This window comes from Meles meles, chromosome 4, assembly GCF_922984935.1.
Source record: "Meles meles chromosome 4, mMelMel3.1 paternal haplotype, whole genome shotgun sequence".
Taxonomy (NCBI): Eukaryota; Metazoa; Chordata; class Mammalia; order Carnivora; family Mustelidae; genus Meles; species Meles meles.
Genome location: NC_060069.1, coordinates 124,078,496 through 124,105,664, shown reverse-complemented (window position 1 = coordinate 124,105,664; position 27,169 = coordinate 124,078,496). Strand labels below are relative to the sequence as shown.

General features: G+C 34.6%; 1 protein-coding gene across 2 annotated transcripts; it reads left to right on the top strand.

Annotated features, from left to right (window-relative positions):
• Positions 1 to 27,169, top strand: CHMP2B (charged multivesicular body protein 2B). Of its 2 annotated transcripts, XM_046003453.1 has the most exons (6): positions 1 to 278; positions 12,982 to 13,073; positions 17,212 to 17,406; positions 21,534 to 21,636; positions 25,173 to 25,279; positions 25,465 to 27,169. In XM_046003453.1, the coding sequence occupies exons 1-6, from the start codon at positions 245 to 247 to the stop codon at positions 25,573 to 25,575; spliced, it is 642 nt and encodes a 213-aa protein (XP_045859409.1). In that variant the 5' UTR covers positions 1 to 244; the 3' UTR covers positions 25,576 to 27,169. The 2 variants fall into 2 exon arrangements, with proteins under 2 accessions (XP_045859409.1, XP_045859410.1); XM_046003454.1 differs by lacking the exon at positions 12,982 to 13,073.

The window sequence follows — 27,169 nt, the reverse complement described above, 5'->3', positions numbered from 1 at the left end:
TAGAAGTGACTTCTCCAAAAAGTGTCTTAGTTCTCGGTCACCTGAGCCCGGGGCGACTCCGCTGCGGTAGGCTTCGCGGATACCCGCCTTCCGCGGGTCCTGTCTGGAGACCCCGCCCTCTTCTCTTGCCCTTCGCTCCGCCAAACCAAACCCTTTTAGAGCCTGTCCTTTCCCTCCTGTGCTTTCCCAGCCGGGGTCGGACCGGACCGGGCCGAGCCGGGCAGCCCAGACGCGGTCCCAGACCATGGCGTCTCTCTTCAAGAAGAAAACCGTGGATGGTGAGTTCAGGCCGGGCCAAAGGGGCCCAGCTCTGCGTTTCCCTGGCGTGTTTTGGGGGCTTCCGGCCATGGTTCTTACAGCTGTCCCTGGGGGCGGGGCTGGATCAAGTGGCCCCACAGGTGACCGCCCTCGTGCGTCACTTCTCTGCTTCCCCATCTCTGCTGACTCGCCACACTTCATCCTCACCTGAATAATCTGGCTTCTTCTCTCTGTAACACACACACACTACCTTCATCGGCCCCCTTTCGCGTCCCCCTCCCCCTGTTTTTCCTTTAGCGAGACCTTGAGCATTTCGAGGAGGCAGGATGCTGCTGGCCCTTGAGTGTCATTAGACGGTGATTTGATGAATTTCTTGTTGGTTTGATCTGTTGGTTTGTTGCTTCTTCAGTTTGGAGCTGTATTACTTATACAGGCTTACAAACAGGAAAACTGTGTTTAGCTGGGGGAGGGGATACAGGCTCCAGTTAGAAAATGAACCTGGGTCGGGGTCGACTTGCCCTGAAGAATATCCCATCAAGAGAGATGTGAAACAACTGCTTCTTTACTGACTCCAGGAGAAATATTACAGAAACCTAAGGAAAGTGCCTTGGGTTTAGTTTTCATAATGTATTTTTCTTTCCCTATGATTATCTTTTGCTGTCTAAAGTAAGATGTGGTATGTATTATCTGCATACAAGTTTACATTTTTATATATTTGGCATTGTTTCAGACATTTAGTTCAGTGTCATATTAAGGGGAAAAATGAGTAGAGAAATATACAAATTGGTGTTTATGAGCAATTACTGTAATGTATATATAACACTGATTAATTACTTTTGATATTTTCATTGACTGCCACCAGGAATCAAATTCATTCAAGTTATTTAAAAATTCTGTTTCCTATTACATGTTGAGTCTAGGTTGCTGTTGGTTCAACCAAAGAATCACTTCTTTGTAAGGGTCTAACCCAGCCACAAAAGGAGCAGTGGTAGCTAGACAGTGATTGGTACAAACAGGGTGCTGATTCCAGACCTGGGGTAACTCCTTCATTCCTTTGTATTGACAGTTCCAGTGCCAGGAACATTATTTTGGGGAGGATAACAAAGACAGCACTTTTTCTCTGCCACTCTCCCCTTCACTTCAACACATAATGTAATGTTAGTCCTGATTTAGCACACAGCATAATACATTTTTGCCTACCTTGAGTGGGTGAAAAACCTTTTTTCGATTTATGGACCTTTTATTAACTAAGAAATACCTTACAGTACCTGGACATACCTTTCAAGTTGGTGTAGGTTATAGTACAATTATGTGAGATGGATTTTATTTGAGAATGCTTCCTGATCTTTAAGGGGGTACTTCACTGTTTCACTACCAGTATTGTGGTTTCCAATTACTCTATAGTACTTCGGGGGGAAACAGGTTTATCTTTTGTTTCAGTTTTATATAGTGAGAATTTACTAATCAGAGGAAAAGAGTTGTACCTTTGTTACTGTGACTCTACAAATTATATTTTAAAAAACATGATAATATTAAAGGCCAAAAAGCTTTAATTGCTTAATATATGTCAGTTATTTTCAAAAATATAAATATCAGTTCTATATTCTCATCACTGTGCTTCTTGGTGCTTTTGGCAGCCTAGTAACTATTGTACTTGAAGTTTAGAACAGAATTTAAAAAAAAGTGAAGATGTGCAGTGAGGATTTTTAACTGTATACTCATTTGCACTTGGGTTAATTCATCCAAGAAATAATGTTTTTTGCTAAATAGATTTATTTGTGAAAATAAAGTCTTAAGGACTTTAGCTAGGAGCTGTACTACAGATACAAAGATCTGTATGTGAAATTTCTGAATGTAAATTTGGCTACCATGTACATTTACTATAACTACCAAACTGCATACTTGATTTTTTTTACATTATTATGTCAGTTCAGATCACTTAATGCCATTTTAATTATAGATTTGTACTTTTATTCTGATATAGAGCTTTATTAATGCTTTTACTCCTTGTTTTATTAAAAAGAGGTGTTTTGTTTAAAAGGTGACAGCATTCTTCTTAGCAGTAATGAGGCTATATATTATGAAATGTAATGTATTTTTATGGATTTCTTGCAGATCCTTGGACTCGTTGATTATTGATCATAAGATCTTTTGCTGTATGCTGCCTTTTTATCTGCTTCAGCAGTAATAAAATTCTGATATATAAGGGAAATATGTAACCACATAGATCTGGAGAATAATTGAATCTTTTTGTCTCTTTGGATTGGCTGGAAGAGTTGCATACTATATCATTAAAGACTACTGCACTTGTAAATTAGAAAGGGAGACAACATTACAGCACTTATTACTATTCAGAGTTATGTTTAATTCATTTTGACACAAAGATGAGCAAGTCTCTGCAGTGTATACTTTGTTACAGAAATTAATGAGAATTCTATCTCAATGCCATAGAAGATAAAGATATCTTTGAATTTGAAATTACAGTTGAGTATTTGGTTTTCCTTTTACCGATTTATAAAGTATACACATATACATCGTGTTCACAGTGTTGTTGTTTTTTCCCCCAAGTGGACTAATAGTGACCTGTTTATTGAAACTAATTATGAACCTGTGAATCAGGATGCCATGAGGATTTGTCATAAATGAACAACTAAATATGTCTTTTAAAAAGTGAAAATTATTAAGCATTATATAATTGTTGTCTGTTATCCTCAATAAAGGCAAATTTGAGGTCCTCCTCTAAGCCAGCACTGTGATAGCATTTTGTATGCAGCATCTTATATTTAATTCTCAGAGAATTTAGAAGATAAGTACTATTATCATCCTCACTTGTTAGGTGAGGAAATTGAGATACAAAGGACTAAGTAATTTGCCCAAGGTTACACAACATAGTGGCAGAATCAGGACGTCATCGCTTGGGTATTATCATTGGTAATATTTTCTTATTAGAGATCCTATGGCACGGTTTATTTTGCTGTTCTTCCTAGTATATGGAATTCTCAACTTTTGGTAGGTACTGTGTAATGGTAACCGTTTATCTGTGAACCAGGCTCTTTTTCCCTGGAATCAGTGGTAGAACTTTAATTTCAAATAGTAGTAGAACTAGAAAAACCCTTCTTTCCCTGACTCTCCCCCTGACTAGGTTTCTTAGGAAGTATTGTCCTCTGTCTTTTTTACTCTTCGTATAAACTTCTTGAAGGAGTAGTGTTGTCTCCCATCCCTACCCCTTTAATTCTCAGACGACCCCCCCAATTCTATAGCAGTTTGCTTTACAGCTTAAGCAATGAGATCTTGCTAAGATCATTAATAACTCCTCGATTGTCAAAATGGCCATTTTTTAGTGATCACCTCTTGGGCCTATGTTTTGCATTTGATCCTAATAATTTCTTTATTGAAATTCTCTTCTGGCTTTCATGAAACGCTTTAATATTTTCCTCAAATTCCTCTAACCGCTCTTTTTCTTTCTCCTTTCAGACTTTTTTTTTCTTCCTTTTTCTTTTTTTAACCCTGCTTCCTAAATGTTAGTGTTGTCCTTGCTTCCATCTTGGGCTGCCAGTTTTCTAACTGTACACTCTCTCCCTGCATGATCTTATCCAGAGTCTTACTATTTTAGTTATTACCTAAGTGCTGATGGATCCCAAATTTATGACTCTAGTTCTGTTTTTCTGTGTTTCAGACCAGTGATTTGCTGAGTATCTCTACCTAGAGGTCCCAAAGTACCTCAATGTGAAGAGAATCCAAACAATTCACCACCATCTCCTTTAAGTCAGTTCCTTTTCTGAGTCTCCTCTTCCAGTGTTGGCAAGTCTTGAAATTGTCTCTTACCTTTAATTAATTACCACGTTTTGCTCCTTTTGCCTCTTAAATATTTGACACACACGATTTTCCACTGTTTGCCAACAATTCCTGCTCTAATACAGATCCCATTTTTCTTGTAATTTTACTACATCACACTCTGCTCTTCTTTCCTGTAGCTTCATAGCTCTTAAGTTGTTCATCTACAGAGTTGCCTTGTGATTTGATCTACCTGAAACCCAAATCAGACTACACTACTCCTCAGTGTAAACCCCTTTATTATATCACTGGTAACAACACAATCAATGAGAGCTCTTTAATAAGGCACGTGTGGCCTCCTTGATCTGGTCCCTGTCTTCCTGTCATGTTCCTGAACATTTTACTGTCCAGCAGTATTGTCTTTATATTCATCAGGACATACCATACCAAACTCTTTCTCTCTCTCTGACATATTTTTGCTCATGATGTCCATATGCATAGAACCATCCTTTTCCTTCCTCTGGCTAACCTGTACTATGTCAGGTCTTTTTCTTCTCTGAGAACTTTTCTCCGATGCCACCTCAAACTGTGTTAAGTATCTCACTCTTGTATTCTCCTTTTTTTAGCCTCTGCTTCCTGACTTGCATTCACTGGAACTAAAAGAGATCCTTGTGTACTTCCAAAGTTGGATTATATTTATTCAGAGTTTTTCCTACATTGTATTTATGCAAGATAGCAGAGTCTCTTCAGCATACATGAAAGTATCTCTGTAGCAGTTTATCATTTAGAGACAAAATTTGAAAACAATAGTATTTACTAACCAAAAGTAGTGTTTCCGGCATTCAGAGCTTATTATAGTCTACATCCATGTATCACTGCCACCTCCGTGCAAGTTTAGACAAAATTTGAGGAACCCTACTGATAGAAGAGGAGCAAACTTCTTGGTTTTGGCAGTATTGGGATTGTATACATGTGTGCTAGTAGTCCAGGGTTCAGAATGTGTGAAGTTTTGACTAACTTGGGATAAATCTCCTGTCAAAAGGTAGTTGAGACATTTGTGTTATCTTAAGAGAGAAGAAACTGAATCCCCTCCAGAACTTTTCTCCTTTCTTCCAAATAAGATAGAACTGTCTGGTGCTACCTATAGTACCCTAGATCTTCCCTAGGATGCTGTGTGTTCCCTTAGTGCTTATTATTCTGAATATTTAAAAACTCAAATTTTACTTGCTGTTTGCCCCCAACATTCTTGGCACACCAAAGAAAAATAGTTGAACATGGGATTCAGAAGCACAGTGCTCTCTTGAGAGTTTTTCTGGATTAAAGCTCTCCATACTTTTTGGTATGGAAATGGATATTTCTGTAGGAAAATGTCTCCCCTGTGTATTTCTACATCCCTAGCATGACCCCAAAGACTGGTATTTCTTTTCATGCTACTATTTTTTACCTTCAAGTCCATAGGTCTGTGAAATTTTCTTTTATAGGATCTTTCCTTCTTGTTCCCACTTTTATCTAAAGTGAGAAAATGCTCTTTCACAATTTTCTGAACTGAAGCTGTTATTGATGATGGTACCAAATCCTGTGTCTTTGAGGACCACATGAGACCTAAAGATCTACTAACACAGAACCCATATGAAGACTTTCCTTCAGCTCTTGAAAACACTGATATTTTACTAATAAACTAATCTGAATGAGTTTCTCAGTATTTGAATGACTTGAGATTTTACTGGAGGGAGGGTGGGGAGCATTCCTTTTATGCTACTGTAGGGCTAGACTCCTATTTTCTCTTTAGTATTCTACCTCCTCTTTCCAAGAAAGTCTTGCTGAGTTTTTCACCTTCAGCCTAGTTTTTAAATGGCTGGTTGGATCCCAGGACTGTATGTAGGAGAAATCTGTTGGCACAATCCTCCACAGTCCTTTCAGTTTCCCCCTAGTTGTTTTTTGTTCTTATTTCTTCTTTACCATGTATCAGAACTGGTTAATTAAGCTGATGCCATTCCTCCCTGATTTTTTTGATACATAGTTTCCAAACCCTTGAAACATTTGCTTACATTCCAAGTTCTGATTCCTCCCTCACCCATTCCTCTCATTGTCATTTTCCCTCTGCCTGTCACTAATTTTGGTTCCCAGAGCCAGCCTTTTCTAGGAACCAACCTTAAATGTTTCTTTCTTACCCTTTAGCGTTTGAATTTGTACCATTTGCAGTTTTCTTCTTCTCATCCACCCAAGATTCTTGTACATCCCTGCATAGTCAGGATGCTTTTCCTCTTTACTGTTTGGTGAGCTCCACCACACCCCCTTCACACAGGTGGTTCTTCTATTCAGTAAGGATCAGGATGTAGCTAATAACCCATTAGTCTGCCATTCCAGCGCTGCAGACCCACTACTTCCACTCACAGCTGCCGCAGAGATTGCAGATAAAATCTAAAGGAGAAGCTCCCTGTCTTCTCAGGTCTTAATTTCCAAAACAAGTTAATAAAAATGGTAAGGCAGGATATGCCTTATTTATTCTGTGCTCCTATTTCAGTCCATGTGATCACTGGATTTAGGATAACTGATAGGCAGTAAAAATGTATGGATCCAAATGATTTTTTTTTCTTTAAAGAAATACATTTAAAAGCAGAAAATATGATATATTAGATTAGAATTCTATCTTGGCCTTAGAGTAAACATAACCTTATAGTAAAGAACAAAACTTGTATATGGTAGAGTGTATGCTGTCTAGTAGACCAGTGCCTCAAGGATCCTGGGGCAGTAAACTGAACTACTCTTTAAACTTGAGATGGGCCACTTCCTTTTCCCCAAAGGAAAGGCACTTTAAATATATTTAAAATATAACTCACAAATAAATGAATGCCTGTATTTGGAGTTGATAATTACTTTTTGCTTTAATCCTTAAATGTGCAAATTGTATGTAAATAAGCAGGGCCTGGAAGGACAGCCATAATTCAAGTTGGGGCCTAGCCTCAAACCCCAGTAGAGAATTCTAGTAAGCTAGGCTGGACCATATGGAGACCCCCTTTATTTTGTTTTTATTTTTTATTTTCTGACTTTTTTTTTTTCTGTAAGCAGATCTTATTGATTCAGAACTAAGGAGAGCAGAATGACCTTTTCTCTCTGTATCTTAAGTCCAAAATTTAAGTCTGTGATTACACTACTATATATATATATATATATATATATATATATATATATAATGAGTGAAAAAAAATATATATATTATTATTATTTTTCACTCAGTAAAAAGAGCCTGAAAGGCTTAAGATAGGCTTTTAATGCCTACAGTGGAGCTGGCTTGGGTGTCTTCTAAGTGTTGTGCTGAGTATGGGTGAGAAAGAGGGTGGTGGTTTGGGGCAGCCTCTGGACTCTTTTTCTACCTCACCAAATGGTAGCAAAGAACATATAGTCACAAGCATGTATCATTGCCATTTTCACAATATGAAAGTTCTTTATTACCACCTATTATGAAGTGCTTCACAGCAACCCCACAAGGTAGATGAAATGCTAGAATATAAAAATTTGGGCATATTCTTTTGCCTAGAGAAAGAAGCAGGGATGGACAGGAGCCAAGCACTCTTATCTCCTAGATTCAGCAATACCCAATACATGTTTCTGTCGTTGTCTCGACTCGGAATGAAAAAAGGGGAAAGCAGAAAATTGTAAGGGAAATACCTGGTTATTACAGTGTTTTATTTTTTCCACTGTATAAAGAGATCTGACATAGTCAAGGTTCATGGTTAAATTATCAACCATCTTTCTTGGTAACCAATAGAGTTTATTATACATCTTAAACAAATTTATTAACTATGCCTGTAAGGCACATTCTTTTACATTTAAATATATGTTTGTACTCTTGCAGATCACTGCTAAATATACATTGGGGTAGAAGTTGGCTTGAAGTGTGGGGGCAATACAAGTAGCATAAATAAAATACTGTGCTCCTTGCTCTTAAAGTGCTTGTAATCTTGGGAGGAAACCCAACCTACCAAAAAATAAATATAATGGAAAATAAACTTGGCCTAAAAACATTAAAAGTGTCTCAGAATCATTCTCATATTAGTCCCTCTGAATTATCTAGAAGACCAAATCATTAAATGTGGATTTAACATAGGGATAAAGTTGAGAGTAATATGTTTGTTTTGTAGGATTATGCCTATCATCTTATATGAAGAAAATGTTTTGCTATCTTTTCTTACTTACCATAATATGTTTTAATGTGTTATGACTGTATTTTAGTATGCAACATTAGGTGCTCTCAGTTTATAGCTTAGAACTGTTTAAATATTAATATGTCTATTAACTATGGGCTATGGAATATGCAGTAGTTAATTATCTTTATTTTTCTTTAATGTACTGTGACAGTTATGGTACACATAGTTATATAAAATTAAGAAAAGAGAAGTAAAACTATTTTGATTAAGGTACATGTTTTGGTAAAATTTCATGTCATAAGTAGTGTTTTCCCAACAGAGATGGCTATATCTATTTTCTACTCTCTGATTCTCTGACATCAGCTGTTGGGTCCAAAAAGTCAGTCAATCCTAACACTCTGGAGTTAGCACAGACACCGCAAGTTCAGGGCTCAGGCCTCTAGGACTGTCCTCATCCTGGATGCGAGTCACAAGTCCCAGTTGGCCACAAGTACTTCTGACTAACCAGTTGTAAATTCTAGAGTCCTCCTAACTTCCTTCACAGTTTGATAATTTGCTAGAACAACCGTTAGAACTCAGGAATAGCCAAATGGAAGCAAAGTTTTGGAGGCTGTAAGTGGCACAGAGCTTTCATGCCCTTTTCAGGCATGCTGCTCTCCCTGCACATCAATGTGTTTTTCACCAAGCCAGAAGCTGTCCTAATATCTTTATTCAGGAGTTTTTATAACCCAGTCTTCAGTTCCACTCCCTTCTCCTGAGGTTGGTTGGGGACAACAGTGCTGAACTTCCTACCCTCTATTCAAGCATTTGGTCTTCCTGGTAACTCGTCCCCTCCAGAAACTACCTACGGGTACCCCTTCTTGAGTTAAAAGATATTCCTACCACTAAGGAAATTCCAAGGGTTCTAGGAGTTCTGTGCCAGGAACTTAAGACAAAGATCAAATACATACTTTTTATTATATATTATATATATTTTCTATAATGAAAAAATATATATTGATAGAATTCGAGATCTTAGCAGTCAAGGCTTTCAGCGATTGCTTTGCATCTGTGTCAGTTATTTGATCACAATTTGACTTGTCAATGTGGTGGCTTCTTTTTCACTTCCATACTCTATGGCTTTAGAAGATCCTCATCACTATCTCATTGTTACTATTTCATTTCATGCTAGGTGAGTTTTAGGAAGTTGTCAGTACACAAAGATGTTATACTCCAGAGTTCATTGTAATTTCGTAGTTTTAAATACAAAATATATTTTCTGTTGAAAGAGTAGGGTAAGTGGTGAATGTTTTTATACCAATTCATTGGCTTTGGCAGGATAGAGTGCTAAGTTCAAAAGAAGAAAATTGGGAGTAATGAGGATGAAAAGGCTAAATCTAGGGAAATGCGAACTTTGCTGTTCAGTGTCTACAGATGCCAGAGGAAGGATAATGTGTACTGTGGACTGAATTGTATGCCCCAAAATTCATATGTTAAAGTCCTAACCCAATGTGACTGTATTTGGAGATAAGGTATGTAAAGACGTAATTGAGGTTAAATGAGATTATGAAGGTAAAGCCCTAATCCAATAGGAGGGTGACCTTATAAGAAGAGGAAAGAGGCACGAGGGATGGGCACACTCAGGTAAAGGCCTTATGAGGACACAGCAAGAAGGCAGCCATGTGCAGGCTAAAGAGAGAGGCCTGGGGAAAAATCAAACCTGCCAATGCCTTGATCTTGGACTTTGAGCTTCCAGATCTGTGAGAAAATTAGTTTCTCTTGTTTAAACTACCCAGCCTGTGATATTTATTATAGCAGTCTTAGGAAACATAAATTGTGACAATAGAATTACAGCCAGTGCCCCACCAATATAACGTTAGTGAGAAACAGAGTCTGCACAGGTGGGGAAATAGATGTCTTATAAGGAGGAGCTCTGGCATCTAAACTTTTATTTAGAAAGCCATTGTAGTTGATTAGTTATATCTTATGCAATGACTTGAAATGTTTTTCCTTGTATATTTTTATTAATAGAAATCTATATTTATAAGGATTATGTCTCTGATAACTTTATTTCTTATTTGCCTGAAAGGCTTCGCACCATAATACAGTAGTTAAAATCAGAGGCCCTGGAATCAGAGCGCCTGTATATGAATCCTAGTACTGTTTCTTCCTTGGGCAGATTACCTCACCTAATGTCAATTCCCTTCTCTGAAATAAGTGAGATTAATAGTACTTACCTTTGTGGTTGTTGTAAACCTCTTAGTATATTGCCTATTCTTCAATGTAAGCACCTATCTTTATTCTGTGTAAAGTTATATGTTATACACAGGAATGTGTAGAAATAAGCTGTGATGTTCCATCAGCAAAAGGATAATGGGTGTTGGCTCTGTTGTTTTATTTGAGGTGAAATTCACATAATAATATTAACCACTTTAGAGTGAACAACAGTTCAGTGGCATTTAGTACTTTCACAATGGTGTATAACCATCACCTCTAGTTCCAAAACATTATCATCACCTCACAGTAAAATCCTGTACAAGTAAAGCAGTGCTCACCATTCTCTTCTCTCTCCAACCCCTGGAAACTACCAGTCTGCTTTCTGTCCTTATGGACTTATGTAATTTGATGTTTCATATGAACAGATCATATGAACAGATCATAAAATGCGACCATTTATATCTGACTTCTTTCACTTAGTATGATATTTTGAAGATTTTGAATATTCATGTTGTAGTATGTATTAGTACTTCCTTTCTTTTTACACTCCATCTCTCTAATACCTAGAAGTGGAATTACTGGGTTATATGGTAATTTTATGTTTATCTTTTTGAGGAGGCACCAAATTGTTATCCACAATGTCTGAAACAATTTACATTCCTATTGGCAATATATAAGGGTACCAGTCTTCACATCCTTATTAACACTTGTATTTTTCCATTTTTGTTTTTCATTATAGCCATTCTGGTGTGTGTGTAGTATCTCTCATTTCCCTTATGACTAATGATGCTGAGCATCTTCTTTTTGTATTTATTGGCCATTTCTGTATCTCCTTTGGATAAGTATCTATTCGGGTCCTTCAACCATTTTTAATTAGATTGTCTTGTTTTTGAGTTATTAAGAGTTCTTTATATATCCTAGATACTAGACTCTTTAACATATATATAGTTTGTATATAGTTTCTCCCCTTTTTGTGGAATATCTTTCCACTTAATAATGTCCTTTGGTGCACAGCCTTTAAGTTGCATGAAGTGTCTGTTTTTTCTTTTGTTGCTCATGCTTTTAGAGTCATAGCTAAGAATCTGTTGCCAAGTCCCAGATCATGTAGATTTACTCCTATGTATTCTAAGAATTGTATGATTTCAGTTTTTATATTTGGGTCGATTTTTTAAAAAAGATTTTATTTATGTTTATTTATTATGTTTATTTATTTCTTAATTACTATTATTATTATTTTTAATTGTGCATGGGCACATGAGCAGTAGGAGGGGCAGAAGGAGAGGGAGAGAATCTCAAGTGACTCCACTTTGAGCATGGAGCCTGATGCGGGCTCAATCTCATGATCTCGAGATCATGACCTGAACCGAAATACAAATTGGACCCTAACTGACTGAGCCACCCACGTGCCCCTAGTTAATTTTTAGATACACTGTGATGTAGGGGCCCAATTTCTTTCTTTTTTTTTTTTTTTTTCCATGTGAACATCCTGTTGTCCCAGTGCCTTTTGATGAAGAGACTATTCTTTCTGTTGTTGTTATTACTATTTTTAAATCTACTTCTTGACTAGACAGGTACTCTAATGAAGTAATTAAGACTATTGGATCCAAATCTGGCATTACTGCTTATGACCTTGTGACTTCTGGCAAGTTATTTAAACTTCCTAATACTCAATTTTCTTCAAATAAAATAATAGAAAAACCAACTCTATAACATTATTGTGACTATTATATAATGCATGTACAGCACTTAGGAAGATTCCTGATAATGGGAGATCAGTTTTGGCAAGAATTACCATCAATATCTGTGATTTTTAAAGAAATAACTATTTAGTAACAACTAACCCAAATTATGGTCCATGAGGCCTAGACTAATACTAATTCTTTAAAAGATAGGAGTAATGAATCCAAATGAGTTGAAGTAAGTTAGAAAAACATTACGATTGTGTTGAAATTGAATAGTATATCAGGGAAATTATGTATGTTAAATATACCTCAACAACTGTCATTATTTTATGAATGAGAAATTTGAAGTTTAGAATATTAACTGATTTTGCCGAGGTATCATCATGCAATGAGCCAGTGGTAGAGGGAGGATTCAAATCCAGGTCTGCCTCATTGGAAGGTCTGCTGCTTCACTCTATTATATAATGACTTAATGTAGAAAAAAAGGATTTAATAAACACATGATCTGTCTTCCTTTCTGGAATTTCATAAAATACAAGAGTAAGAAGAGATGAAAAGTGTGTGTATGTGTGTGTGTGTGTGAGAGAGAGAGAGAGAGAGACATATATGTGTGCCACATAAAACATTGCATACAATCAGTTCTCTAAGGGAATATTTTATTGTGATTTATATATACTTTTGGTTAAACCTCTGACTATAGCATATCTGTACTTTACTTTTATAATTCTTTATATAATTATATTTATAATCCAAGTATTAATATTTGACTAATCTTTTAGTATATTGAATACACAAATTTTAACATCTAGTAAATCAGGGTTTCTTCTTTTTTTTAAATTAAGGTCTCCAAGTCTACTATTTCAAATATTATTGAAAAAAATTTTGGAATTCATACATTTAGGTTTCTTTTGTGGTTCTCTTAGATGTAATAAAGGAACAGAATCGAGAATTGCGAGGTACACAGAGGGCTATAATCAGAGATCGAGCAGCTTTAGAGAAACAAGAAAAACAGCTGGTAAGTAGAACATTAAATTTCAGTTTAAGTTTTCAAACAAATTTGGAAATTAGTGTCAGAATAATTAGCTAACTAAGAAAAAGACACATGGCAGGTGGTAAGTGATTTACTAAGAAATGGCATTTACCGTCTTCCTGCATTTTCTGCTTACCTTTGTTCATTGTGTCATTCTGCTCACTTTTATCAGGATTCTGTGAATTCTGCTGGTTATAAAATCAAATTATTCTTCAGTTTGTAGAAGTCATGAATGCCTAGGAGGAAATATTGCTCAAAAACAGCTACTTCATTCTCAGCTAACAACAAAGACAAAATAGTCCTGAATAGCAAGAAAGGGTTACAAGAAATAATTATGTTGACTCATAGGTATCTTACTTGATATTTGGTGATCATTGTGTCTGTGATAATGAATGTACTTTTTAAAAAATAGATTATCTTGTCCATTTTTAAATATTTTTATGTTGTGTTTTTAAATGTGTATTTAATATGACTTCCTTCACTCATAATAATTATTTTGAGATTAATCAATATTATAACATAATCAGTATTAATTTTTTTTTATTTACTTCATTGTATGGATGTTTCACAGTTTATTTATCTGCTCATCAGCTAGTGGACATGTGGGTTATTTCTAGGTTTGGGCTCTTTTGAATAAAGTTGCTATAAGGATGCAATTGAAGTCTTTGTGTGAACATATGTTTTCATTCCTCTTGGGTATATTCCTAGGAGTGGGATTGCTGGATCATAGGGTAAATGTATGTTTAACTGTGTAAGAAACTGCTAGACAGTTTTGCAAATTGGCTGTAATGTTTTCTGTTCCTACCAGCTGTATATGAAAGTAAAGTTGTTTCACATCCTGGCCAATAGTTAGAGTTGACAGTCTTTTTTTACTTTCAGTCATTCTGGTGGTGTATAGTGGATTGTCATTTTAAATTGTATTTTGCTAATTGCCAGTGATGTTCAGCATCTTTTCATGTGTCTTTTTGTCATTTATATGTCTTTTGCCAAAGTGTCTATTAAAATATTTTACCCATTTTTTATGAATGTTTATTTGTTAGGATTTTTTATATATTTCAAATACAAGTACCTTACTAAATATATATTTTACAGATACTTTCTCCAGTTATTGTTCTTTTATTTTCCTGATAGTGTCTTTTGTAGAACAGAAGATTTTTGTTTTTATTTATTTTTTTTGTTTTTTTTTTTTTTTTTGAATGATCTTATTTTATTTGACAGAGAGAGATGCAGCAAGAGAGGGAACACAAACAGGGGCAGTGGGAGAGCGAGAAGCAGGCTTCCTGCTGAGCAGGGAGCCCAGTGTGGGGCTTGATCCTGGGACCCTGGGGTCATGACCTGAGCCAAAGGCAGACACTTAACGACTGAGCCACCCAGGCTCCCAAGATTTTTATTTTAATCAATTGCAGTATATTATTCTTTTTCTCTGTGATTAGTACTTTTAGTGTCCCAGGAAAACTTTCTCTAACCCAGAGTTGCTAGTTTTTCTTTTATGTGTTCTTCTAGAATTATATTTTAGTTCTTATATTTAGGACTGTGAACTATATTGAATTAAGTTTTACTGTGTTATCAGGTGAGGGTAGAGCCTCATTTCTGCATCTGTTGAGATGATGATCATGTAGTTTTTCTTCTTAGTCTGTTAATGTAGTGAATTACATTTATTGATTTACTAATGTTGAGTCAGGCTTTTCCTCCTGGGATAAGCTCCATTGGTAAGACATGTTTTTTAAAAAATATTTTTTTCTCAGTATGCTGAAATTTTGTAAAGTATATTTCCATCCATGTTCGTGAAAGATACTCATTTGTAGTCATCTCTACATGCAGTGTCTTTATTTGGTTTTGACATCTGAGTGATGCTGACTTTAAAGCATGAGTTGGTTTCTCTTACTGTTCGTTTACTGGAAGAGTTTGTGTATTTCTTCCTTAAATGTTTGATAGGATTCATCAGTAAAGCGATTAGGAGGGAGCTTTTCTTTGTGGATAGGTTTCTAAACTACAAATTCAATTTTTAGGAAAAAATAGATACAGAATGGATCAGGATAACTGTCTTTTTAAATGAGTTTTGGTAGTTAACATTTGTCAAGTGATTTGTCCATGTCTATTAAATTTTAAAATGTAATGACCTATTATTCATAATATTCCCATATTATCTTTTAACATCTTTAGGACATGAAGGGATGCCCTCTTTTGCATCACTTTTTTTTTCTCTTTCTTTTTTTAAGATATTATTTATTTATTTGTCAGAGAGAGAAAGAGAGAGAGAGATCACAAGCAGGGACAGCGGCAGACAAAGGGAAAAGCAGGCTCCCCACTGAGCAGTGAGCCTGATGTGGGACTTGATCCCAGGACCCTGGGATCATGACCTGAGCCAAAGGCAGATGCCTAACCTACTGACTCACCCAGGCCTCCCTCCTTTACATTCCTAATCTTTGTAATTTGTGTGTTCTCTTTGTCTCATTTTCACCCCCAGGCTAATAGCCTGCCAATTTGATCAGTCTCTTACGAAAAATGGCTTTGGATTTCATCAATTTTCTATATTTTTCTTTCCTACTATATAGATTTCTTTTATTGTTTATATTATTTTTTTATTTGCATTTACTGTTTTACTTTTTCTACTTTATCAATTTTCAAGCTTGTGAGATATTTATTTTTTCCAACATAGGCTTTAATGCTATAAATTTCTCCCTAAGAGCTATTTTAACTGTAACCCACACATTTTGATATGTTGCATTTTCATTTTATTAAATTCAAAATACTATCTTATTTCTCCTGAGATTTTTTCCAATTTATGACTTATTTAAAACCATGTTCTTTAATTTCTGCTTATTTATGATATCCCTTCCTTTCCCTTACTGATTTCCAGTTTAATTTTATTATGGTTAGTGAACATACTTTGTATGCTTTCAGTCCTCTTCAATTTATTGAGTCTTGTTTTCTGAGCAAAATATGTTGTGTTTGGTGATTTCCTTCTTTTTTAGTGTACACGTATAAAGTATTCTATTGGTGGTGGCATTTTTATAAATGTTGGTTAGGTCAGGTTGATCATAGTATTTTTTGTAAATATGTATCATTACAGATTCTCTATCTTCTTGTTCTAACAATTATAGCAGTGTACTGGAGAGGAGTTGTTGAATACCTCATGCTGATTGTGTATTTATCCTTTCAGTTCTGTCAGTTGTGCTTCACATATTTTGAAGCACTGTTCTTAGGTGCATGCACATATAGGATTGTTTTAACATCTTTATATATTGATTCCTTTGTCATTATAAAATCCCCCTTTTTATTTCTGGTATGATGTTCATGGTTGTTCTCATGGTTTTTTTTGTTTGTTTGTTTTATCTTTTTTTTTTTTAAGATTTTATTTATTTATTTGACAAACAGAGAGATCACAAGTAGGCAGAGAGAGAGGAGGAAGCAGGCTCCCTGCAGAGCAGAGAGCCCGATGCGGGGCTTGATCCCAGAACCCTGAGATCATGACCTGAGCCGAAGGCAGCGGCTTAATCCACTGAGCCACCCAGGCGCTCCCTTGTTTGTTTTATCTGATGTTAATGGACACACTCCAGATTTTCAGATTTTAGTAGGTAATTATATGGAATATGTTTTCTGTCCTTTCACTTAGGTTTGTTTTTATAATTAATTTGGTTTCTTGACATAATATACAGTATAGTTTATATTCTTACATAAAATGACAATCTTTTATTGAGGTGTTAGCTGAACCTTCTCACTTGGTATAATTGTCTTTATTATTCACTTTAAATCTACCACTGTGCTCTTTTTGTTCTGTCCCACCAATTCTTTGTCTTTTTTTTTTTCCCCCTTTTTTTCTACTAACTTTTGGGTTGAACTTTCTCATTTTCTTTTGGGCTCTTTGTAAATACAATTTTATAGACTTGCTTTATATTTGTAGATGAAGGTACAAAGTCCCTTGTAAACATGTGGAATAAATTGCCCACTCAAATTAACTATTTTTTTCTGTGACTTTATGACTGTCTCTTCCTTTCTTCATGACCAGGGAGAAAAAGGTATATAATGTGTGTGTGATTTTTTTTCTCCTGAAGTAAATCATTAGGGATTACCTACCTATCAGTGATTTTATTCCTAATACTCTCTTTATTTCCTTTCTTAGGAGTTAGAAATTAAGAAAATGGCTAAGATTGGTAATAAAGAAGCTTGCAGAGTTTTAGCCAAACAGCTTGTACATCTACGGAAACAAAAAACAAGAACATTTGCTGTAAGTTCAAAAGTCACTTCTATGTCGACACAAACAAAAGTGATGAATTCCCAGATGAAGATGGCAGGAGCAATGTCTACTACAGCAAAAGTAAGTGGGAACCTTTATATCCATACATTTATGGTTTAATTTAAGACATTTAAGGATTCACAGGATTGAAATCAGATTTAAAAGTACCTCCTGATGTATATGTGGTACAGAATCTGTGTAATATTTAGTAAAAGGAGTTATAATATGAGGTAATCCAGATAACTACTTCTAGAATTTTTAATTGAAGCATATTACCTTATAATATTAAATTAGTTTCACATGTTCATAGATTCTTTATTGATATGTTTTACATTAAAATTTCTTATTTCTGGACATTCTGATTTTTCCAAGATCATGTGTATCTTCTAAATTTTTTAAATTGACTTAAAGTGTTGTTTGCTGTTTTCCCTTAAATTCTTAGATTTTTGGTCTTATTTCATTAAGCTGTAAGTTTTAATTACTTAGTAATTTGCTCTTGATTCACTTTCATGTTTGTGTCAGAAGGACACATGATTTCTGTCAGAAGGATTTATCAGTTAATTTTATCAGGAACTTAACGTTTAACTTAGTCTTTATATAAAAAAAAATAAATGTTTTCACTATAGAATTTAAAGGACTCTGAGTTGTTTTTAGAGAGGCAGAGTTCGGGGCTGGAGTGAAAGGAGAGGAAGAGAATCTTAAGCAGGCTCCACACTCAGCATGGAGCCCAACATGGGTCTCGACTTCATGACCCTGAGATCATGACCTGAGCCAAAATCAAGAGTTCGATGCTTACCCGCGTGAGCCACCCCGGTGCCTTGGAGCTTTTTTGATTTTTTATAATGAGTCCCTTGATATATAAGAAGTACTATAAGGAATAAGAAGATATTTAAGACAAAGGCCCTGTTCTTATAGATTTTATTGTTCAGTTGGGGATGGGTTGGGGTTAGAGAGCAGGGAGGTTAAGCTATATCTGACAGGGAAACTACCTACTACATATATCAACATTGCTAAGTTTGTGCTAAGTTTCAGTGAACTGTGCAGATCTTTGAACTGAATGATCTGAAAGACTTTGCAGAAGACCTAGGTCTTAAAAATACCACTAGGTGGGGGCACCTGGGTGGCTCAATGGGTTAAAGCCTCTGCCTTTGGCTCAGGTCATGATCCCAGGATCCTGGAATCAAGCCCCACATCGGGCTCTGCTCAGCAGGGAGCCTGCTTCCCCCTCTCTCACTCTGCCTGCCTCTCTGCCTACTTGTGATCTCTGTCAAATAAATGAATATAAATCTTAAAAAAAAAAAAAATACCACTAGGTGTTAAATATAAGGAAGGAGGGGTATGATGTGAAGACCAAAAGAAAAGAGAGCCACAGAGGAAAGTAGGAGGTTCATATTAGAAAAATGGTATTTACAGTTGATTCTCATTTTTCGAAGTAGTTAATGTTAAGTTGGGAACACTCAATTAGTGAATATCAAATCATCACTCCTAGGGGAAATACAGGGTTAGGTTCTTGTGAGCCTTCGGTCACAATGTTTTTGTCAACCAGCTTATACCTAAGGTTGTTTATGTATTTCTGTTGAAAGACACCATAGTTAATAAATGTTGATTCATTAATATTGAACTCATGCCTAATCAAAGCTTAACATGTATTTTCTCCATGAACACATTATAGTTTCATGCACTTAGGAACACTACACAACACTTTAGTACTACAATTGAGGCTATTTTAATAAAGGCAAAGTCACCAACAAAAGGTAGGTAGACCACAATAAGGACACTTGTTTACAGTATGAGAGTTGAGACAAGGCAGCACAGTGTCACCTTGTTAGACCTCAGCTGCAAACAAGCATGTTTGGCAATTCACATTTTTTTTGCTGTTCTCTACTTGTCCACAGAGGAACACAAAAGCTCCATGATACTGGTATGAGATTACAAATACATTTTAGTGAGTAGGCAGATCCACAAATTCGGAATCCAGAAATAATGAGGAGCAACTATAATTGTGTTGTAGATTACAGAGCACATGAAAATAGAATTTATCTATCTTAGCTGCGGTAAGTGCAGTGACACATGTTCTTTAAAAAAAATAAAGGACGTTTCAAGAAAATAGAGGAAGTTTCAATATTAGTTCTGTCAGTTAACTTATTCTGGATGGATCTTTGTCATTTTACAGTGAAAAATACAGTTAAGGACAAAAACTTGTTTTCCTTTTTTCTTTCAAAACGGAACTAAACATCTCATTGAGGAAAAGATCATATGTGATGATCACATACTTGAGATGGGTAACCTTTCAATAATGTTAAGGGGAAAACTACTTATTTTGCTATTTTTTGCAGGTGGTAGGCCAGGAAAAGGTACGAAACATGGTCCTGCCTTATAGGGATATCTGAACTAGAATTTTCACTTAATCTTTTTAGATATTTGTTAATTCAGCAAATATTTGTTTAGATCCTATATAGGTAGGAAGTACAGCAAATGATGGGGATGAAGTGGAAAGCAAAACCAGGCAGGGGTTTAAACTGTACAGTCTATTTCAGATTTTATTTATTTATTTATTGAGAGAGAGAGAAATTGGGAAGAGGAACAGAGGGAGAAATACAAGTAGACTCCATGGTAAGCTTGGAGCCCAACACAGGGCTCAGTCCTAGCACCCTGATGAGATCATGACCTGAGCTGAAATCAAGAGTTGGATGCTTAACCAACCAACTGAACCATCCAGGTGCCCCTGTACAGTGTATTTCAAAAACAGCCCATTTGAGAGGTCGTTTAGTGTGGTAATTAGGAATATATATTACTTGAGTTCAAATCTCACTTCTATTCATTAGCTTTTGGCAAGTTATTTTGACCTTCTGGGCCTTCATTATCCGTTTTTAAAACGGGAACAGCGATGGCACATAGCACATAAAAAAGATTTGTCAGGTTTGAATAAATGTCTTTTAATGTTAAATGTTATATGTAAAGTTCTTAGAACAGTGTCTGAAACATAGTTAAGACTCTATAGGCATTTACTGCTTTATTATTATCATTATCATTGTTATTAGTATTAATTGCAATAATACTATAAGTTGCAAGTGAAGTAATATAACTTACATCAGTAAATAGGGAATTCCATCGGTAGTGAGTAGGATTTAACAGGAATATCTATTCTAATCAGGGGTGTCAGGGATGATTTCCCTAGGAAAGTGGTGAAATCTGAAGTGTTGATAATGAAAACAAATGGAGAAGAGCGTGTGTGAAACAGCATATGCAAAGGTCCCGTGGCAAGAGAAAGTATGGCACATTTAAGGAAGTGGAAGATCAGTGTGGCTGGAGGGCAGTGTACATCCTTAAGACTAGCTTGTTAGGTAGAGTTCAGTGGTGTTTGGTCTCATAGTGAATTATAGATTTTTGCCTTTTGATACAAGAACAATGGAATCCCACTTCCAATGTCTGTGTGGGCTGGAGGGGGATGGGGAAAATCCATGTTATACTTAAAAGTTACTTTGGTAGTAGCAGAGTTACCAAAGTAACTTTGTAGTATCCAAAGTTAGCAAAGTAACCAAAGTTACTTTGGCAGTAGATTGTATACAGATTGGGAAAAGACTGCTTGGTATCTTTGAAACTGATGTGTTTTCTATTGTATAGTGTCTTTGGCCATACTAGATAGCATTAATCTCTTTTAATGAAATAACTTGTGAATATAAAACATAAGAGAATTGTTTTCACATATTTCTATAAAACTCAGTGTTCTGTTCATTTCTTTAAAACATGGTTTAAAATATGTGAATGTATTAAGTGTGTATACGGTGTATCCCCCTTTTTAATTTAGACATCAAAAGCTTAATGAAAAAATTTTGTAAAATTTAAATTGCGATTCTTTTCAATTTAGGCATTACGTGCTTGCTGTAGAGTAGGCAAATGTAATTGTCCCATTTGAATAGCAATGGATTTTTTTGTTGACAATGCTTTTTTAAATTTTTTTTTTTTTTTTTGGCCTACTGGTCATGAGAGTTCTTTCACTATGGTCTTTATTACATAAATGTTAAGCAGATGGTTTCCAAGTGAGTATTTCATTTTTTCTAGAATACTAAGCAGTCTTATGTTTGATTACGGCAGTATGTATATCTTTAGAAAGCCTGTATCTAATTTGGTTTGTTCTCTTTGGACTTATTTCATAGTAAAAATGTCACATTTATGTAGCCAACATGAATCTTTTCATATATTTAAAGACAATGCAAGCAGTTAACAAGAAGATGGATCCACAAAAGACATTACAAACAATGCAGAATTTCCAGAAGGAAAACATGAAAATGGAAATGACTGAAGAAATGAGTGAGTTTAATAACTTGTAATGAAATTTAGGTTTTTTTTATCTTTGAATCAGCCAAGTTTATTTACTAGCAACTTCATATTCTAATCCATAAAAGCACAAATGCTGAAAAAAGCAATGATACAGCAGCCTTCTGAATAGCTGTCTATATTATAATCCAGTGTATTTTTAAATTTACAAAATATAAGGTTCAAATCCTATCAAACTTTACTGGAAAGAAAAATATAAAATATGATATGCCATATCTTTATGCCGTATTGGCCCCAGCGGTTTTACTTCATTGTTGTGGGGACCAAAACCAACTTCTGAATAAAAGGACTCTTCATGGTATGAATTTGGTAGTTTCAGAGTTGTGTGTTGATTCTTTCATACTAGAGAAGATCCCTATTTCTATTGGAGGTAGAGATAATGAAGTGCTTTTGTTATCTTTTTTCCTTTTCCTTCCCGGAGTTATTTAATATTTAGTTTTCTTCTTTCTGATTATAAGTTAATTTCATTTTGTAGAGGAACTATGGAGAACACAAATGAACAAATTTTATTTAAAAAATCTATTATCAAAAAAAAATCTATTATCACACCACCCAGATATTTAATTTTATTATTTAATTACTGTTAATGTTATATGTTTCTTTCCTGTATTTTCCCATATCTTAGTTAAATCATACTACATGTGCAATTTTGAACCTTATCCTGCTTTTAAAAAACATAATAGTGTGATATACACATGTACTCATGACCTTAAATCTTCTCTGAAGTCTTTTTTTTAATACTGTAGAACATCAATATTAAATAACATCAGTCTTAATTTATTGAACCATTCTTACATTGGTCAGTAACATTGTTTTAAAATTTGTTGTGTTATTTGCTAACCCTTTGATAAATGTTTCTATATTATTTTTTACTACATTTTAAAAATATTCTTACGAGTATTAACTTTTATAAGCCTTTTGGTTCATACCACATTCTTCCCAGAAAGATTATCCCAACCTTTATTTTACTGCTAATAAATAATCCTGGTCAACATTACTTAACATTGTTTGTTACAGCTGACATCATTGTTTCGCAAAGGTATTTTCTGATTGTTTTACAACTATGTAGAGATACGCCAGTTTAGCTCTGCTTAGCTGCCAGCATTTTAATTTTTAATGAATAAAATAGTGTACAATTAAATATAGTATCTAATTAAATTACCAGGAATCCTAAACTCACCACTGTTCAAGTATTCAATTTCAGAATATCTGTTTTCCTTTTAGGAGTTAATGTAAGTGTATGTGTGTCTTTGATAGTTCAGAAGTTCTTTAGCTTTGACTGTGAATCTTTGCTTTGAAAAATAGGACTTTTTTGAAATATCATTAGTGAATTTTTAATGAATGTGAGAATTGTCATTTATATAATGATCACAGTATCTAACGTGTATGTGATTTCCAATGATGGCACAGGTGTGAGCAGATTTTAGAGGAATTAACTTTTCCATTAAGCTATAATAAAGAGAATCAATAGGCTCAAACAACTCGTTTCTGTCATAGTTCTCATTTGTATTTTAGTACTTTGCAAATGGGTCTGAAAGAGTAGTAATTGTTGGTGATTACTCATTTCTTCTATGACCTAGTAAAGTACATTAACATTAGTATTTTAATCCAAACGTAAATTCAAGGTTTAAATGGATATATCTTTTTCTAATTGAAATTTATCTTGTACAGTACTACTCCAGAACTTGTTCACATTCCATTTTGGAAACAGGATCTTTGAGAAATCTGTATTTTATACATACACACACACATTTTATATACATATGTATATGTGTATAAGTACATACATATAAATTCAAATACATAAATTATATAATATATATATATATAAAAAATATGGTTAGTTTTGTTGTACTTTTTCTGAAAGCATCCTTCTTTGTTAATCCCTAATTATACTTCCCTGTTTTTTTCTCATCTATCCCCATCTTTCATTTTTTTCTGCAGCTACTTCTTAACTGAGTTCCTTATAAACTTTGACCTGTACTCCCTACCCTCATTACTTCTTCACTTGCATCTAAATTATTTTTCCAGAAACTTACCTCTGAGGATGCCAATGAGATTCCTTTAGTGGCTTCTTGCTGATTATAAAATAAAACCCCCACATGTAAATCAAAAGCAGTTTTCATGTCAGGCCCCTTTATTTTGCCAGTGAACATACTGAGGCCCAGAGAAGTAAAATGACTTTCTCCAAAAGTTGAATCTACACTAAGTGGAAGAATTGAAACTCTAATTGAAGGGTTAACATTTGCTTTATTTCTTCAGAGATGATACTATGGTTTTTTTTGTCCTTGAACATAATATAGCTTTTTCCAAATGTACTTTATGCTGTTGAGCTAACACAAAAAAATCAGATTGTCCAGTCATGCTCATACTAACCAGAGATCTTAACCAGTGTCAAGCTTTATTAATTATATCAAGGACACAAGCAGTTAAAATGTACATGTGAAACAGGGAACATCCCAAATGATTCCCCAGATCTTTTTTCCCATCTCAAACATAAACTCTTTGACCCAGAATAATAGATATACCTTTTCCATTCATACTCCTTAAATAAAAACACAGCAGAAGAACTTGCCCTACTTGAGTGAATCCTTATTGTCTTCCACCAAGTCTTTACTCATTCGGTACTCTCTATCTCTGTTTGGTCAAATCCTGTGCATCCTTCAAGGAGCACCTCACATGTACTTCCTCCCAGTTGGATGTAATCTCTTCCCTTTATTATCTTTCTTATTTATACTGATTATTAATTTCTTTTCTACTTAAATGTAAAGTACCTGAGGTCTTCATTTTTCTCTGTCCATTAATTGTAATTGTACTACATGCCCAGGCACTTTGTTTCAGAAATAAATATGACAATCCTAACATGATACTTTCTATACAGAACCTTTCCCATAAATATTTTGGGAAGGAAAGGAAAGGAGGAAGAAAGGGATATAGTAGTAATAATCTTTGCAAGGTTAAATTGGATGTCATTCTTCAGATAAGTTTAATAAAACACTGAACCTTGGACTTTGTTAGAATATTCTGCCTACATGTTGAATGTAAATTTAAGTTAAAAATATAATTATAGGTCTAAAAAGAGTAAATTGTCTCGCTAATATTTACAGGATATTTGATTCTTGAATATTATTCCATGGTCAGATTAAACAGCTACTAACTCGCTCAATGAATATAGTTTTTGGAATCATTACTTAAAAACTTTAAGCCTCTAGCTGTGAATTTCTTTTGTTGTTTATTAAAGACACATTTTTAAAAATCAGATAGACTTGTTTTATTATAGGATAATTTGTGTTGCAATGAAAAGTACTCCAGATTTAGTAACTCAAAAATGTATAAGTGAACTTCACTAACTTTTGAAAATGACTTTTGTAGTTTGTTGGTTCAGCTAAGTTTGCCCTGGAGTAATATACAAATATGTATACATACTTGGGCCACCTTCTAAAAATGTAAATCTAACCTGAAATCTGTTTGATAGTAACTGTAATTTTGTTTCTCCCCTTTCCCTCAAGTCAATGACACACTTGATGACATCTTTGATGGCTCTGATGATGAAGAAGAAAGCCAAGATATTGTAAATCAAGTTCTTGATGAAATTGGAATTGAAATCTCTGGAAAGGTATGAATGTCTTCCATCCTCGGTCGGAAATCAGTTCTACCAATTTTGTCACTTAAAGTTAGCTTTTGCTGTTAGAGGCATCTTTTTATATATTTGAATGGCAAATGTTTTTGTAGCATATCCTTTGTGTCCTTGCCCAGATGTTTGATAATGCACATTTTTTTTTTCCTTTTCCTTTGATATAGATGGCCAAAGCTCCATCAGCTGCCCGAAGCTTACCATCTGCCTCTACTTCAAAGGCTGCAATCTCCGATGAAGAGATTGAACGGCAACTCAAAGCTTTAGGAGTAGATTAGTCAGAAAAACCATAATATTTTGCTTACTTATAATTATTTAGTATAAACCAGGCACAGTGCAGATTCCTTTTACAAAACACATTTATTTGCAAAAATGAAGACCATGGAGCAAACAGTTGTTTCCTAACCCATGACTATTTTGAATCTTTTACCAAAGAATGACAAGGATGCAAAAATGGGAACAGTTTGGATTTTAATTAGAACTCTTTAGAAGTGATGATGTGTAAAATGATTGACTTCTCTTCTGCATGGCATAGAGAAATTATATTCGTTACTTAGTGTTTATGTTCTGTCTTTTTGCAGTGAATACAAAAATCTTGTTAAACGCCACTAGGCACCAACTAAAGAGACATGTAAAAATATTAAAAATATATCATTAATTCTGTATCTGTTGCTTGTCCTTTGTTAGCGGTATGTAGTATGACCATAGGCAGTTCAGCTGCCAAATTATTTTTAAATGATCCAAAAGAAGAGTACTGTTTAAACATCTGTCCTAAAAACAGTCATGAGCTTTTTTTTTTCTTTTTTTTTTCCTTTGGGAGAACATTCTAGTTGGTAAGTTTATTACCTTTCAAAATGTGCTTGGCACCTGCCTTAAACAGCACAAATATATTGTGCACATCTTTAAATTATTTTAATGGACAGAAAAGACTTAAATTTTAAACCGAAATTAAGGCCTCTTAGAAAACTTATCCTGGCTGTCTTTTATAAAGCTTATGAAAGTGAATTGAATGAATTAGCAAAAACAGACACTGAATTAATAACATTTTATAGTAATAAAACTGTATTTTGGTCTTCCAAGAACTGAGAAAACTTTCCCCATATAAGATATGATTTAATCTCTGTTTAATTTTGATCTTCAATAATGTGTATATTGAACCCTCTGAATGGAAGCCATCCTTTTAATTTAACACTACTATGACAATACTATGACAATACTTGACCTAAGTTTTAAAATAAAAAATAGCATTTTTTTTCTTGTAAATAAACTACAACTTTGTCAGAAATTATTGCCTAAATGTGTATTAATGTATTAGCAGTATTTTTTAAGGTGGAGTTGCTATGGTATTTAATGTATGTATAGGAAGTGAGAAAAAATAAAATGGCAGATTAGTTAGGGATAGAATTTAGGATTAGGTTTGTTTAAAAAAGTCACATTGTAATATATGGGTTCCAGCATATCCCACCATTAAAACTGTAGAGGAGATCAGATAGGTGTAAACCTGGTCAGCTTATGAGGATGGACATTTTGGTCTAATATCGACAATGTAAATCCCATTTTATGACAGGGTCTACATGTGGCATATGGATTGGTGCGAAGAATGTAAAGTTTATATTGTTTATAATTCATAAACCATTGTATGATGTTCAAAGATCAGGTCGCATTATTGATAGTATTAAATAGTTTCTCTGAACATTGATGGGTCAAAACATTTTACTGGATTATGGAATGTTAACCCAGAATTTGTTTTGATTCTTGGATGTACTTAATGATGCCAACTAACTTTATTTACTTTCTTGATTACATGCGGGGGCTTTTGTTTTTAAAAATTATTTTGTTAAAAAAAATTCCAATAAAGATTTATTGCTATTA